The sequence below is a fragment of the Salarias fasciatus genome, chromosome 3, assembly GCF_902148845.1.
Source record: "Salarias fasciatus chromosome 3, fSalaFa1.1, whole genome shotgun sequence".
NCBI lineage: Eukaryota > Metazoa > Chordata > Actinopteri > Blenniiformes > Blenniidae > Salarias > Salarias fasciatus.
This window is the reverse complement of record NC_043747.1, coordinates 15,671,575-15,688,735: the sequence shown is the minus strand read 5'-3', so window position 1 is coordinate 15,688,735 and position 17,161 is coordinate 15,671,575. Positions and strand designations below refer to the sequence as shown.

General features: G+C 43.0%; 1 protein-coding gene across 1 annotated transcript; it reads left to right on the top strand.

Annotated features, from left to right (window-relative positions):
- Window positions 1-7,999: 7,999 nt before the first annotated feature.
- On the top strand, window positions 8,000-11,625 carry tmem256 (transmembrane protein 256). Its single transcript, XM_030087009.1, has 4 exons — window positions 8,000-8,151; window positions 8,710-8,747; window positions 9,448-9,528; window positions 11,062-11,625. Exons 1-4 carry the CDS (start codon window positions 8,070-8,072, stop codon window positions 11,203-11,205), a joined length of 345 nt encoding a protein of 114 aa, XP_029942869.1. The 5' UTR covers window positions 8,000-8,069; the 3' UTR covers window positions 11,206-11,625.
- The last annotated feature ends 5,536 nt before the right edge of the window (window positions 11,626-17,161 follow it).

Below are 17,161 nucleotides of genomic sequence, written 5' to 3'. Positions count from 1 at the left end.
CTGGGTCACGTGGCAGCGTCCTGATCCAAAACCTTTCTACTATTGTTGCCCAAAATTAGACCCAGAGCCGCTTCCATTTTTCAATAGCTAAGTAATCTCATGAGACACATGGGTGCTGTTTCTCAGTACATGTGATTCAAGCTGTTGTGAAAGTTCACATGAAGCGAGAGAAAAAGACCCAAACACACACATTTAAACAGCGGGAGATTAAAGCAAACAAAAGCTTGACTCACACAATCAGGCGGAGTATTCCACGCTGCTTCAGCCCCACGTGCACAGACAGAGAAATCCAAAATCCAGGAGGGTGCTGGTAATGTATCCAAGAGACAAGAGCATTAAGAAAATACTATGCAGAAGCCAAAAACAGTTTTTGGTGGACTGACTGGAAAACTGGGAGCAGGTGAGGTGGGTGTGGCCAGAAGAAGGCTGGGAAATGAAAGAAAGGAAGAGGGAAGAATGAAAACCATCTATTTCTATCATGCTTTTTCCAACGCGGGGACAGCTGGAGCTGATCCCAGCTGAGAATAAATGAAAGGCCGGAGAAATCTGCCAAAAATAATTAGAGGGCTCATCCTGAGCAGTTTTATCCTGAGCAGGGTCGCAGGGCATTGGAGTCAATCCCAGCTAACTAAAGCAAGACAGGGTACACCAAGGATCAGCTCGCCCTCCACAAAACAAATAAAATCTATCACTACACATATGAAACAGAGTATTAAAAGATAAAAAATCAATTCCATAAATGGAGTTGCTGGTGAACTTGGTGAACTTGTAAAAGTATCATTCATACTGGGGGCCAAAGGTGAAGAGTCCAAAAACACAAGCAGATGCAATTTCATGTTTTGAGTTGGGAAATGTTTTTCATTTTAAGACATGCATTGCTATGAATGATTCCCAAGTGCTACCATATAAAATACCATAATCCCAAACACCAAAAGTTCAACCTCAGTGTTTTGACTTGTGGTAACCTACTGGGGTACACAGTGAGGATAACCGCACGAAGCACAAACTTAATTTCGTTTCATTTCTTCATTTTGAACAACGTTGCATCGCCAGCCTTTAGGAATATCAATTATTCATTTCACCTCAGTGACAGACGCTGACAACCTTGCTTTAATAAAGCCTATTGGGGCTGCTCCTTTTGTTTTATTCCAATCCCAATCTCAGTAATGAAGTCATATTTTTTGCACCAGGTTGAACAAGTGTGTGTGTGGCCTCCAGACCTGCTTCAATAATGTCTGCTGTCGCTGATTAATGTAAATGCAGTCTGAGTCCGACAGACTGTCCTTAAAGAATCCCCCAAAGTTAACATAAGTTGAAGGAAAGGCCTTTTTTTTTCCTCCTTCTTTTAATTATCTTAACTGCAGCCTGGCAAATACACCTGGGGCATGAAATTCAACAATAAAACACATGCTAGTTTTAAAGTGAGGATGTTTACCAGGTGTTTCCTTATTGAGACCCCCAACTTTAACTGTACCAACTTTACCAAGATTACTGTAATGTGTTCTCTCCAGGAACAAGGTTGGGCACCCCTGACTTTCATTCTGCACCTTTTCATTCTGCAGGAAAACAACTCGATGATGCACCCCATTGCAGAGGCCTCTCCTGGGCCATTTATTTGTAAACGCTTCCCTAAGTTTGAGCCTGCAGTCTATTAAATGTGCTCATAAGGTTGCAAATGCTGGTCGCCCATCCACGTCCACGCAATTGCCCCGGTCGACGTTCCCCCTGACTGCCTTCCATGAAGTTGATCGCAGCCCCTCTCCTCGGCGTTTGGAGAAGACTCGCCAAAGCACATTTCAGAAAGCAGCTCAACGCTCCGCTCCACTAAAAGCACGCCTCTGGTCTATTTTGGGTAGAAGCTGCACAGAGTGACATCAAACCATGCAGGAAAGATTGAGTCGAACAGGAAGTCAGACACAGGAACAGCATAGATAATTTAGTGAACTTTCAAAATATGTTATCCATCATCACCAGCTTGTCAAAAATAGAAGTCACATCAATAGATATATGTAAACTAGCTTACTTGGATGGGGTAGACACATCTAAAGCATGAAAATATTACAAAATCAGTGAGTTGCGGCAGTCATGCAGTGAAAAAGCTGCACTTGTGAAACAGATCTGGTGGGAATTGAGGCAGTTTTAGATGAAAATATAAAACAGCCAGTCTGGCATAAACCAATGCTCAGTGGAATTCCAAGGTTCCGGTGAATTTCCATGCAACTCTGATGAGGCCCCAAGATTCTGGTATTGTGTGACTCCACAGCTGGAGTGAAGAGGAACCATGAACGGCACAAGAGAAGCTGCAAGCACAGAGTTTTCTATTCTGCACTAAAAAGTCGAAAGCTAAACCAGTTGGAAAAATCTTTCACCATTTTTCCTATTCTGCTGGACTGAGTGTCTGTAAACAGAATCAAAACTGTCACAGCTTTTGACTATAGATGACTGAAGGCTAGCTGACTAACCTGAGCTCCTTCTGGAACAAAAAATAGAGTCTTCCAGAAAAACTGACAGACCACAAACAATCCTGGCCGACTCATGAGTGAACATTTTAGTTCGATCTCATGGCAAATTGCTAATTTTCTCCATGAACTAATAGATTTGAACATCTCTTCTTTCCATTGGTCATCTGGCTTCAGCAGCGCATGAAAGAGGTCTGATATAATAAATTTGAGGAACTGTTATGTAATTTCTACAACCCCAACTTTCATTCTTCTCTGTGTCCATTGGAGATTTGCTCCTCTGATTCTCTGGTCCTGAGACTGTCTTCATCTTTTCTTGCCATGGAGGTACCAGATCAATTTTTGTGTACTCGCACGGTTTTCATGTTCCCTTGTCCTCTGATGATATTTGAGCCTGTTTTTTCGGTATCATAATATTTTTGGATTGAATGTTTTACCTTCATGAGCCTTAATAAACTGTGTCTAATCCTCAGCCTGTGTCTGAGTTGTGTATTCTAGTTCCCAATTCAATCATGTCAGTCCCACCTAATTCATACCAGAGATTTTCACTCTGAACTTGGTTTTGAACAGTTTTCAGCGTCAACAGGAATGAATCAGCATTGCATTTTTTTGAATGAGACATTACCCCCCCCCATGAGCTTGGGATGACTCGATCACCAGGCGAGCCGGTACCGAACGTGATAAAACAGCACTCCACTCAACAAAAGAGACAACGAGAGCGTTCCGATTCTATTATCCTGCTGCCTGGTGCAGAAAATGCATTCTTTCCCTGTTATGAAACCAATGGTGCCTTTCTTTTTTTCTAGCTGTAACCAAGTTTCTGCAGCTAGGATATTTTTTTGGCCTAATTGCTGCCAGTAGCTAAATCCTATCCATTTGCATCGATCCCCTTTGAAGAGGGATGCAGATGAGCCTAACGAGTGGGCTAATTACGCTGGTGGAGGCTGCTGCAACCTCAACTCTGCGCGTGCATGCACGAGCGTGCGTGCGGGTTTTTCAGATTGAGGGCTCTGTTTTTTGCGCGCATGCCGGCCGGGGGACAAACAACCTGACATTAAGAAGAGATACTGTCAAAGGGAATAATAATTAGTGAGTCTCTATTGCATTGTCTTTCAGCTGTTTCAGAAAGCCAACAAAAAAAAGCACATAATGGACCTGACTGACTGAAAAAAAAACATCCAGAAAATACTAGGATGCTAACAAATAGGATTGTGCAGGTTTGTGTGTGTGTATACCTGAGGCCGTTTGGGTCCGGGATACGCAATGACTGGTGTTGTCTCCCCGAGCACTCAAGAGCCGGGACACCCAGACAGAATGTCACTCGACAGGCCTGTCTCTTCTACCCCCCCCCCACCTCTCCACTGCTAACCCCACCATTCTTTCCTCTTTGCTGAAAGGGCTGCAGTGACATGAACAAGTGAAAGAGCAGGAAAGGCTGCGACGTCAGGGCAGATAGATTCACATTTAAGTATATGAGAGCCATGGAAGGCAGCCCCCCCCCCCCCAACCCCCCAAACCCTTTCCCCCCCTTTCCTCTTAACAGATAGATAATTGGCCAATGTCTCCAAGCTGAGAGCAGACGGCGACGGGGTGCAACCGTCAAAACACATCAAGGTTAATAGAGAATTTGCGGAAATGTTGGGGCTCTTTTGAGGGAGCAACACAACGTGAATCACGACAAGCTTGCGGCAGGCTGGAAAAAAAAAAGAAAAAAGAAGTGGATAGCTGTTAGCTTGTGGTATTCGCCATCCCGTTATTCGATTTTCCTGTAGCATGTTGACTTCGAGGTGCCTCAGAGTGTGACGTATAGGAGGAAAATGCTTGACACGTTTGACATTTCAAACAGAATCGCAATAAAAGCCTCCCCCGTTTTAGAGGGCAGCATTCAGCGCCAAGCTCATCTCTCGAAAATAATGACATCTTCGGGGGTCTCGCGATGGCATTCCAGTCTGCCAGTGGGAGGAAAAAAAACAAAAACTAAAAGAGAATCTTTATTTTCATGTTGACGAGAAAGCCTGTTTTGGCGTTTCATGCTGAAATTCCTTGCAGAACAAACATGCATCACCAGCAGATAACTGTACAGCTAACATGTAGTGGAAATTGGATTTCTAAAATGACTTGTGGCGGTCCATTTGGCTGGAAGGAGATTGAGATTTCAAGTGTATGCAGTACACACTTAGTTTAAAGAGGAAAAGACAATTTACAATCCATGCATTTTTTCCTCAGAATATAGGTATTACAACTGAAAAAAAAAAAAAAAACATTGCTCTGGTATGAAATAAAGTGTGAGGCAGCAGTCGCTGTCATGTAAATCTGAAAATCTTAAGCTCTTTTTTTGCGACAACAACTAATGTCCATCCGTCCTGTTTCCCCGTTGAGTATTTGTTGATGTTTTCTTTTTTTTGTTGAGCCGCTTGTTTCTCCCCGGATGAGAGCCTCGATCACAACAAGACAGGCCCGGGGCAAACAATCTGAGGAGATCAGACACATACACGAGCACGCTTCTGCTCCAAACACACCGAGGATTGGCGAGGACTTAAAGCAGTCGCTGGAGAGTGGAGGAGAGGACAGGCGGGCGGGCCGGCTGAAGTGAGATGGATGTCGACTTTTGGAGGAACCTCACAGTGCACTGCTGCTGGGACTAAGAGATAATTTGCTGCTTGTCTGTGAAAACAAGATGTAAAGCCATACTTTATTGTTGTCCTTGCTGTCCCATCTGCCACGGGCCAGAGTGAAAATGACCTGTGTATTTGCGGGAGCGTGTGCGGCGTGTGTGTGTGTTTGTGTGCGAGCGGGATTGCTGTGCAGAGTTGAGCGAGCATCCCTCTGCACATAACGCGATATGCAGGCAAAGTGCCGCAAAGCACGCCAGCAGGAATGTGCACACACATGCATGACAACGTTTGATGAAGACAGACATTGATCCAAATCCAAGGGTAGATTATGAGACAACGGGTGTGTGTGCACAGAAACATAAAGACCCCCTCACCCGCCATTTGGTGTTATTTGTGTAGAGCTATTGTCATTTTGTAACTGTTTGTTGTAAGGTTTTGGCTTTTGTGGAAGCTAGCTCATGTTCTGAGCCATTTCAGCGTCTTGTTTCAGGCGTTTTCTATATTGTTTCCTTTGAAGTTGAGCAGATTTGAGAAGACAGAAAAAATTAATGTACAAAACCAATTAGTAAAAACATGTCAAGAACACATAATAGAGTAGTGTGTGATGCTGTGTGAAGTGCAACTTCATCTCTATGTATAAACAAACACTGATTACATTTTGAGTATGAAATAATTATAAACTAGAACTTCATGGTGGGTTCAAAGTAAAGCAAAATGTTACGTAAATACTTACTTTTTTCTGTCTCTTTACATTGATTTTGTATCTATATAATAATTTGACATATCTGACATTTCTAGGTTATTTTTGTGAAAGGTATTTATATTTTGTTTGTTTCTCTCACTGAACATCAGGTATATTTTCTGTTAATTTTTTTCTGTCTTATTATTTGATAGCTGTCGTGATATTGTTTGGTTATTTTTGTGTTTCCCTGTGCTACTTTTGATTTACTGTGTGGCTGTTTTGTCTTTAATAACAGTTGCTTAATATCTTTTGCAATTTTCAGCATGTCTGTTGTCATTTTTTCATTGCTTTGTGTCACTCTCCGTTTGTTTTCCATTAAATATAAAGCTGTTGTTTTCTACAGCTTTTACAGCTTGTTTTTTTTTTCAATCAACTACATCCTTGAGACCCCGACACAGGCCGCCAGTGTCCCACCAGAGCTGAGGTAGTCCTGCATTGTCCAATTAGAGACAACCACACACTGCTGTTGTATGTTTCTAGAATGAAACCACACACACATATGTGCAGAGAATACACGAACAATAGCGAGTACATTCATAAGGACAGACAAGAATGTTAAATTGCTAAACTGGTTCCTTAAAACTGAGATGTTGAGACTTTCGACACGGGTGCAGTGAAGGTTTTAGATTCAGTTTCTGGTTATTTTCTATTCCATTGCTGTTTTGTGCCTCTTTCTGGTCATTTTGCATGTTAGATGTCTCTTTGTAGTTGTTTTCTTTTTCTCTTTGTGCTCATTTTCTCTTTGTTCATTGTGGTTTTTAAATGTTTATAGATGTGTTATGACACTTGGTCCCCCGACTACTGGGAGCCCTGGAGCTGTGCTCATGAAGACTGCTCAGTAATTCTTCCATGTTGAAAGCCAAAAACATTTCCACACAAGCACCTCGACATCGACTACAGGTTCACTTCACAGTTGATGAACGCTTGTGACTCATAAAGCTTGTTTTTAATTAGCTGTGCGGTCATTAAAATGTGTTAGCTGTATGCATTGTGTTAATGCTGTGTCAAAGTCAGCTAAGGACGAGGCCCGGTGGAAACTGGAACTCCAGTAATTCAGTGTGACCCCTCATAATTTCAATATGATAATTGGAAGAAGTCCCCCTGCCCCCTCCACCACACCTTCATGCCCACACACAAATCCTCTCGCTTTCTCCAATGAGAAAGCAGTACAGCTCCCCCTCTCGGCAGACTCTCCTCAGGGATTGGGATATTATTTTCATCAAAGGGTAACATCAGTATTAGCCTTCCACACCACTGCTTGCAGAGAAACACATCAAACATTAGGAGTAATTTACAAAAGCAGAGAAATTTGCAGACGCTTGCCAAAGTGCAAAGAGCTGCATGCCGTGCACCCTCTGCTCCACCGCTGAGCTTATCATGCAGTGCAATGTGGCAATTTGGTGCAGCTGAAAACAGGGGCAGCGTGAAGCCCTTTCTGAAGCAAAGCAACTCTTCTGCTGGAAAAAAAGAAAATTAATTATTCATACAAAAGCAGCACAATGCTATAATTCAGCCCTCCCATGAATAATGCATTTTCGATGTGAAGTCTTTAAACAAAGCAGAGGTAAAGCACGGAAATGTTTGATTTGCTGAATGGAGGTCAGTGAAAGACATGATTCAGGCCTTTTTCTGTCTGCTTGGTTTAATGACAGCACCAGATTCAACATTCATTAGGGAGCTGCTCATCCATGTGTGAATCCAGTGCTCTCTAATACATACACGAAAGCTGTCAAAGTCAAAACTGACTAACAATGGGAGCATAAATAGCCTTCACGCCACACACAGCTTGATATGAAACCTAAAGGCATCACAGTGACTGCTCCAGTCTCTTGTCAGTGTCATTTTTGTTTGATAGAATTGAGAAACTTGCCCAATGGGCTGAAACTGTGTCACGGCAGTCGCCATTTTGGTTCAAGTCTCCGGATAACGGATGTGCCCGGAAGCTTCTTTCCCTGAAGCTCCTGCTGCTTTCACGGACTAATAAAAATGTCGTAATTAACGTTAACATGGAGGCGAGTTAAAACACACTTCAAAAAAGTAACTATACTGAACTCCATCTCATGGAATACAATGTGAAGTACATCAAGAGTGAAGTATTTTTTATATTTATACACATTTTTTTCTTCCATACGTTTATATTGAGAGCTTTAAAAGGTGGGAAGCCCAGAAGTAGGAGCCGCTATATCTGATCGTGAACGCATCACGACTGTCACTCAGTTTTACGCTGGAGTGTGTTACACGCAGCTACAAAACATGAGCGCTTCTGTTGTGGTGCGGAGGCTAGCCGCTTTGTCGGGTGCCTCTGCGGTGGGACTGGGTGCATACGGAGCTCACGGTAGGGAATAAACATTAGCTCATTGTCCCTCACACCTCAAGCTAACATAACCACATTGGTCTGTTTTGCTGACGCTCGCTGCTCCAGCCTCCGTCCGAAAACACGCTAACTTAAACTTCACTTCCGTGTCTGGCGGCTGTATATCCGTAAATAATATAGATATCGCTGTTGCTAATGTTGAATTGACACATGTTTCGTTCGGCTTACAAATAACAAACCGAGCTGGAAGCTGTTTTTGTTATGAGGACAAATTCGTAATGAAGGTGACCCGCCTACATTGAGTGTCATGGAGGAGGACGCCTGGCCAAAGCAAGACAAGATAGTGTTGGGAGGTGGACTGGGGTAACAACGACCTCAGGGTCGTAACTGTGGATAAAATGCTTTGTCATGTCAGATCAGCACATGTTGAGGGCGTCTGACCTTTGCAGTTGCACCGTTTGCATGCAGTCACATGAGTTATGTGTGCAGAATTTTAGTTATTTTTAGTGTGAAATGCAACCATATGCTGTACGATTAGGTAACTTTTCAGTTCAATCTATCATTTTTCTGTTCTATCAGGTTTCAAAAACCGGGACCCTGATGATTACCAGTTTGTGGTATGTAAATAGATCTGTTAACACATTTAACTTTGCATTTTTTTTGTCACAGTATGATAAGATCTAATAGTTGTGTATACACACACACACACACACAGTTTCCATTTGAATCCTGGATTCCTTTATGTTCTTCACATTTTGAATTGTTAAATCTGCCGAGATCTTTAGACAGAAAAAAGCCTCTTTAGTCTGCAACAGTGGTCATCTGCAACTCCACTAATGATCATGATGATCCACAGCGGTACAAATCTTGTGCTAGCAGAATTGTGACTGAACAAAATTGTTTTGATCTTCATTATTTGTTAAAGCATAATACACAAAATGCAAATTTGTGAATTTGGCATTAAGACCAAAAGGGATTCGTTTACCAGTTGCTGTCCACTAATACAGCATCTTTGTTCTTGGTCTTCAATGAGGAAACTTAAAACCTATACTAATTGATTCTTCCCTCCGATGTGACACTGTCCCCCTGCCTATGTGATTCGAGGACTTGTCCTGATTGATGAAAATGGTGTAATCGGTGCCTGACAGCAGCTTATTCCTTCATCCCACTAGTGGCTCATTAACCATCTTCTAATAATCCATTTACACTGTATAGTAGGATCCCTCATCAGAAGACGTTTGATTCACTGAACTGTGGGCTGATTGAAGAGGGGAGGAACGGTCTGAAAGCTGTGTCTCTGTGTGTCTGCCTCTCCAGCTTTTTGAAACCGCCAACAAGTACCATTTCTACCACAGCCTGGCCCTGCTGGGCGCTGCCCACTCCAGCAAACCTGCTGTGGTGAGTATGGAAGTCGAATTATTCTCTCTCAGGGCTGAAAGCTTCTTTCCAAGACTTTTCAAGAAGTGCGTGCTGGTACAAAATGTCAACCCGACCTTGCATGTACTTCTCATTGCCAGTTTTGATGTTAAAAAAAAAAAAGTGCCAATGTTTGTGTAAATGCTATATGTCTGAAATTGAAAAAACCAAATCTGAAAGCAGAAAGACATTAACATCACTCACTTAGGTGCTTTTATTTATCACAATTCATATTGTCATCGCAATACTCAACAACATTATCGTATGTTTACCTAAAGCGGCACAGCCCACGCTCAGTTTTTCAGGAAATATTCAGAATTATGTTGGGTTGGTTTGGAGAAGCACTGCAGGGAAAAGAATATAAGGAAACGTCACATATGAACAGCTGATTTCTGAAGGTGTTTTTACATTATTAACTACATTCACCCATTCAAACATGCATACATATGTCGTTATTACAAGTTAATCAAACTCCTGTAACAGTTTTGGAGTTGTTTAAGGACATTTCGTCACAGAGACGGGTCAAGAGAAAGGATCGAAGCAGGCACATTTTGTTTGGATGATGACTCATTATTTTGCCTTTCTGCTCCCACTCACCAGATACTCTGCATTAATTAACGCCGTTGCGTTATTTAACATATTCACCTTGCTGTCAAACTTTCAATTGGAAGCTGACTCCAGTTTATCACTCTTCTCTTTTCAACTCCATCGAGGTAAACAGTAATTTTACCAGACAGAGCAGCGGACTCTCCTGCCTCGCTCGGTCGGACTGTTTGTGGTATTGTGTGTGACTTTTACTGACACAACATGTCCCTCAATTACACACAGAAGAGCAGCCACTCCCCCTGTTCTGTCAGGTGAAATTACTGTTTTTGTCAGGAGTGTCTGGTGGCCTGAAAGAGATCAGAGTGTATTTTAATAGCATTGTTCCCCACGCGGCAACAGAGATCATGAAATAAACATATGTTCTTGATTAAGTGGTCGTTGTCCCGTTAGTGCAGTCAGATTCTGGACATGTTTGTCTGATCGGGGTAATTTATTCACACACTCTCGTTCATGAGAAACAAATGAATATAATCTGAGAACGCTGCCTGCAAAATTAATAATTCTCAATAGATATTGGAAAGTTTCACCTGCTGCGGTGGACAAAATGTTCAAATGAGTGAGCAAAATTAAACTTGAAGATTTATTGTATGATAATTTTCACAATTATCAGAAACAAACGGAATGAGACAAAACTGGACGGAGGCAGCATTGGAAGCATCGGATTAACGAGCTGAGATCCGAACAAACTGAAATACGGCGCCTTGTCAGAGACAAAATGCTGCCTTCCAGCTAAAGCTCAGCTAAACATTTGTCCTTGGCTGCTGAAATATTTGCACATCTTGAGTCTCGATCCTCCATTTCTGCCTGCTCCTCTTCATCGACTAAACGCAGCATGCACGCATTGATGCTCTGTTCTAAGCACGTGCCGCCACGCAGTGATCAGCGAGGTAAACTGTGCCTTCTTTCCAGGCGGGAACCCTCCTGATCGCCGGCATGGGGATGTTCTGCGGCTCCCTGTACCACCAGGCGCTGACGGGGGACTCGGCTCTGCGCAAAGTGGCTCCCATGGGCGGCATGGCCATGATCGCAGGATGGCTCGCCATAGTTCTCTGAACTGTGACCACGGCTCACGCTTTCCCCACTCTGTGACACTAAACCGTCAGGCTGCAAACAGATTAAGTGGAGATCGCGGGGAGAATTGTCTCAGGGGCGGCGCCACCGAGCCACCCAGCCACCTCTGGGTTGTGGGTGTCAGTGAGAGATAAGGTCACAATCAGGTTATCATTTCTTGACCATTCCTGTCAGTGGCTGCTGCCTTTTGAGCTCAACAACGAAGGGAAAGGAAGACCATGATGAGTTTTTACTGATCTTTTGCTGATTGAAATGACAAATTGCTTTATTTTTACCATTTATTGTTACTGCACTAAGTACATTAATATTGTCTGGTAGATTTGTGCTGTGAAGGCTTGACAGATGGAGGGAAATAAAGAATTGAATGAGCTTCAAGTTAAATAAATCATGTTTCTTACATGGCTTGCTTTCTTAATTTTTCTTGAATTGATGAATATCAACACCTCATGTAGCCATTTTTTTGTCTTTTGGCAACATCAGTGCAGCAAAGAATTTCTTTATAATTGGCAAATCTGCTGCATATCTTTATGAATCCTGTCTGCTACTGTTTGTCAGGTTTTCCAGTATATTTCCAGCTGATTAATAGAAGTTCCTGTTGATTCATCTTACCGCTCAGTTACAAAACTGATTGCATGTACATTGGTCAAAAATGCATCACGAAGAGGAAAATCACATGTAATTCACACTGGTGTCCTGAACCCCATCCAACAGCTGCTGTTCAGAACCTTGAATTTGTTTCTCTGCCCATTGTGCTTTCCATTTTTTAAAATGAGCTGGAATATTTTCAAAAAGTTGCACTTTCAGTGACTTCGTAAACTTAATTTTACATCTACATTTTGGGGCAAACTGGATTATTTTTGTCCCTGTTACCTGATTTCTTTCTCACACTCAGTATGAGAGGTGTTGGTAACGGTTGCCAACTGAGAGAATCGTCAATGTTTTCATCAAAAGTAAATGCAGTTTCTGACTATCTCTTCTTTATTCGTCACGTCATCGTCTGTCTGCCACTCTTGAATAGCTGAGAACAAATTCATTAAGCGCTACCAGATCCCTGTTCCCTGATCAGTGGTTTTAAGTATCTCTGCACCACAAAACACTATAATGTTTCCCCAGATTCACTTTACTGGAGATGAGATCTTTTTATAATGACTACGACTATTAATTTAGCACACCGCACTTTGTGCACAAATGCAAAAATGATAACATTGCTGGGCTCACTGGGTGGTGAAGTGGTTAGCTGCACTCTCATCACATTGAAAACACCTGCGGTTTGAGTCTGATTAGTGTAAAGACGTTCATTTGAGACTAATTGTTGACTCTGAAAGTGACTGTGCACTGAGATCTGATCCAGCCGGCGCAACCCTGAGAAGATGGATGGATGGATTACACTATCATGTGCTTTTACTTATAAAAGTATAAGTTTAACTGTGGTGTTGCTGCTGTCGGAAAACGATCTGACTCTTGACTGCTTTCACTGTATTTTCGATACAGTGACAGTAAAAACGTTTGCAAAAGACACATTCCCGCAGCAATGCAGCCTTGAAAGAAGTGTGTGCGCCTGGGACAGGGCTGCTCGCTGTGTGAATAAACCCATAGGATTCACTGCCTATAGCAGCCACAGGAAATCATGTCTCTCGCAAGCGCCGAATGACTCCACCACCTCGAGGATTTGATCCTCTCACTGGCGGAACACAAAGGAGTTCATTACCAATGGCCTCCCTTTAGCCGGGGCCATGTTCCAACTGCTCTGCATTCAAATTGAAAGTGAAATCCATTGAAACACTAATTCTCCTTCCTGACTGTAGGCCCACGAATGGGGACCTTTACAAAAGCGCTGTATAAATCTCCGGGTCAATTTGCCGGGGTCGGCACATAAGCCGAGGCTCGGCTCACAAGAGAAGACGCTATTGACTGAGCGCGTTGCCAGTGAGCTCTTGATCACGACTCATAAAACGCTCATTAGAATTAAGTAGCCATTGGGAAGTCTTTTTTGCTGTTCCAGAACCAGGCGGGCAGGCAGTCACACGGCACAGAGAGCGCGCTCACACACAGTCGCGCCACTCTCAAGTTCATTGGAGGCTCCTGACTGAAAGTTAGCGGGCGTCCTGCAGAGACGGATGCATATTTGACACGGCATCATCAAATTTTCAGCTACTTCTTAAATACTTGAGGGAGAAAAAAAAAAAAAAAAAGAAACTTGTGATTCTCTGTGGAAGATGTGAGCCGCAAATTCAGACTAGTTTCACACAGCGGTCTTATTTTAAGGCTATTTACTTCACTCCTCTGCAGCTGATGCTCACATTCGGGGGCTCCTGTTGCCAACACAGCATCTCTGTGTTAAAATCCATTAACAGGCTCACAGAAATCTGCTCCAGCGAGCCACGTTTTATGTGTGAGAACATGAGAGAGACAGGGCGAAACGGAAAGTGAGACGAAGAGAGACCCGTATGTCTGAAGTTTAACCTGCTGCTCCAAACTTTACAGTGGAATCCAGACAACGGCAATCAGCGCTTTCATTGTCATTATGGAGAGAGCAAGTGCTGCTTCTGCAAGTTTGAAGAGATTTCAAAGGACATTTCCAGCATCTTCATGGAAACACCCATAGAAAATACAAATCATACTCAAATATATAATGGTTTCTACATCATAAAAAGAGAATATAGTTTGATCATGTTATATTTCCGAATAATGTGCATGTACTGCTCTAAAGGTCGTAATAATTTCTAGCTCTTTGTCAAGATGAGCTTTCAAACCTGTGAACGCCTGATCATAAATGTACTTTTCTCACATCGAGGCCGCCACTGCCTCAATATATATCAAATAACTATATACAGCTTAATCCAAAGGTGGATTATATTGCGGGCAGTTGTGTCAACACCATGAGATCATTTCAGCTTGACTCACGTGTTTTACAGAATCCAGAGTCTGCACGAGATATTAATCAGCTGGAAAATGGGACATGATAGATAAAGCTCTGTCCTTAAAGACGATGTGCTCCAATGAAGTAGAACAATTTCTGGATTCTGTTCAGGTGCTAAGTGACAAACGCTACATGGCAGACAATGATGCTGATGGAGCTAATCTTGTTGCCCACGGATTAGTGTAATCCAGCTGTGAAGCTCCAATAATACACGAGAAGCTTTGATTAAAAGCTGATGAGATGGGGCTTTAGCTCCCAAAATGATCGGAAAGAGATTACGGACACCGTGAACCAAGTCTTCGCTCTTTAAAGGTGACAAAAAGTGACTGTTCAACTCGACCCAAAGTTTACATAGTAGCGGCAATAATTAAATCAACTGGCAGTACATCAAGTTAAAACCCAACAAATGTTTCAAAATGCATTGCCAGAGTAATCTATTGAAAGCCCCAGGGCTACAAAACGTTACACCTTTCCAAAATCAGACATTTAATTTGAGATTATGCCTTATCAACTGCACCCTTCAAAAAACACAGCTCTGCTCAGTTTGTGCTCCAGTCAGCCGTGACAGCATGGATAGAAACTAGCACATGTAATAACCCTCATCCTTATCCTGAGGCGGTATTCTCAACTGAAACATATGAGACGTCTTATTTGAAAAAGAGCCAACCGGTGCATTTGTTATTTGTATTTGTTCAATGGGTGAATAATAAGTGTCAAAAATGCCGCAGTTAATTCTTTTGATTTGACGCCGCAACACAATAAAAGATGAGAACTCTGCGAGGATGTCTCTCGCAGTCATTATGTGAAGGCTTTTAATCCACAGAATGAAAGTCAGGATGGTTTACAGGAAGCCGGCCCACTGGCGAGGAGCGCGGCTGTGTCTCTGAACCATTGTGAGCATCAGAGAAGGAAGAAGTTGAGATACTAACGGTAGATATTGTTAATTAATCCTCCGGGGACCTCCCCTGCTCCATACAGGCGTTCTTTATTGCTCCGCTCAAGAATATATTATTTAGACCAAAAAAAGCTCCCTCCTTTTCCCTCTCTTTGCCCTTAACTTGCCTTACCCTGCAGACGGATTTAATTACATCAGCTTTCAGTGTGTGAGGGAGAAACGGCTTCTTCAGTGTAAGGTGTATTTGCTGGAGACGTCGGTGACGAAGGGAGAAGTTGATGGAGAGCTTATGGGCCGACGGGCTGTCCTCGGACGGATGTGCATCCTCCATGTCTCCTATATTAAGACCTGAATGAAAGTTTCCTCTCGCTCACTTCCATGGACCAGAAGACACACAAATACCCGCCTGCAGACACACACAGGCAATATATTAAAGCGCATGTTGTATAACACACACCACGGCAGCGCCAAATCCTCTCTCAGAGGCATCAATCAGGTGGTGGCGGCTCGCACGGCGAAGCAGAATGACTATAATGGCCGTCCGGAGCACTCCCACATCCCCATCCCCTTCCTGACCTTTTCAAGCCACTTAAATGATGGTCAGTGCAATTGCACCTTCAGACAGATTATTCCCTCAGTTCGGTGGACACCGAGCCGTCACCGCCACAGCCACGCTTTCCCGGCTTTGCACCCAATCATCTCGCCTCGGTCCGCGGCGGCGGGAATGACAACAATGCATCAGGGGAGCGAAAGGGATGACACCGGGGGGAGCAGCCATTGTTACCACATCGCCACATGCAGCCGCGAACTGCTGCAGAGTAATGGAATGTCTGGGAATTGTTATTAGCCAGCTGGGAGATGGTATAGACGGTGGCGGTGATTGGGATTATGTTGTGTAAATGATGCAACATAAACTGTTTTTAACAGCCCTGTGAAGGTTTACAACTGAGAGCAACAGTTTAAGTAATAAAACAAGCCTCTCCCCTGGATGGGGCCCAAACACATTATAATTCATTCTCATCTGTGGTATTTATGAGCTGAAGAAGCTTCCAGAGCCGTTATCTGTGTACAAGAGATGAAAACGTACGTGGTCGGTCGAAATTCAGCTCCACTCAGGTCATGGATTTCTTCTGGATTTCCTCCCACAACCCAAAAACATGCTTGTTCAGTTCATTAATGAATCGCCTGAAGATTTAAAAGTGTGTCACGCATTTTAGTCAGAGTCAGCATAAATATGAAACATGTGGATGTACTTTGTAATTAATAGGATTAAATAAAGTCGGGCCTCTTTGTCTCTCCTGTGTTGGCTCGTAACACTTGAATAATAAACCTTTCCTGTTGAAGGACAGTAAGGTTTTGTCTCTACTCACTGAACACATCTGTGTAGTTTGTGAGATTACCATTGATGGAAAAGCTGTCTTTTCTGGCCAATATGATGGAGCTGTCAGTTTTTGCCATGATAAACATAAATTCAGGAGAAAGTAGACCAGAGGGTGTGATGTAACTGGCCTTCGCCCACCGTCAGATAAAGTAGTACAGACAGTGAACAGATGGATTTTGAAGTTTATATCTTAAATACAACTCACTACAGTTTAATTAAGACACCTAAATTGGGCATTGTAAGCCAAAAATGTTTGTTTTTTCCCCTCCTTAATGATTCTTGAGTCTAATGACTATTTTTCACCTTAGATTGTAGTTTCTTTTCTCCACCTTCCTGCTGTCTCCCTTTTCCCCCCTCGCTCTGCTTTAACTTTGCTTTCACTAATGTTGCTGAACAAGCACCGACTTGGCGCCAGAGGCTGAATCTTTGGACATCACACCATCGCTTGACCTGAAAACGTTTGCCAGCTTGATCCGACTCGAAGAGATGAACATTTTCACAGCGGAGTGACATATGGAGGGATGTCAGGAGGGCTGGTAATGTTCCCTCGGCACTCTCCTCCGGGGGAAGGGAAAAAGTTTTGGACAGAGAGGAAAAGTTAAAAGTAGTGTTTTCAGAGGATATTTCAGTCATTTCTTTCAAGTCTCACTCGATCTGCTGAAGGCCAGGGTTTTCTCCGACCGCTCGTTTGGCAAGCGGATACTGTCACTCCCTCCTCCTGCTCATTAAGTGCTGTTTGGAC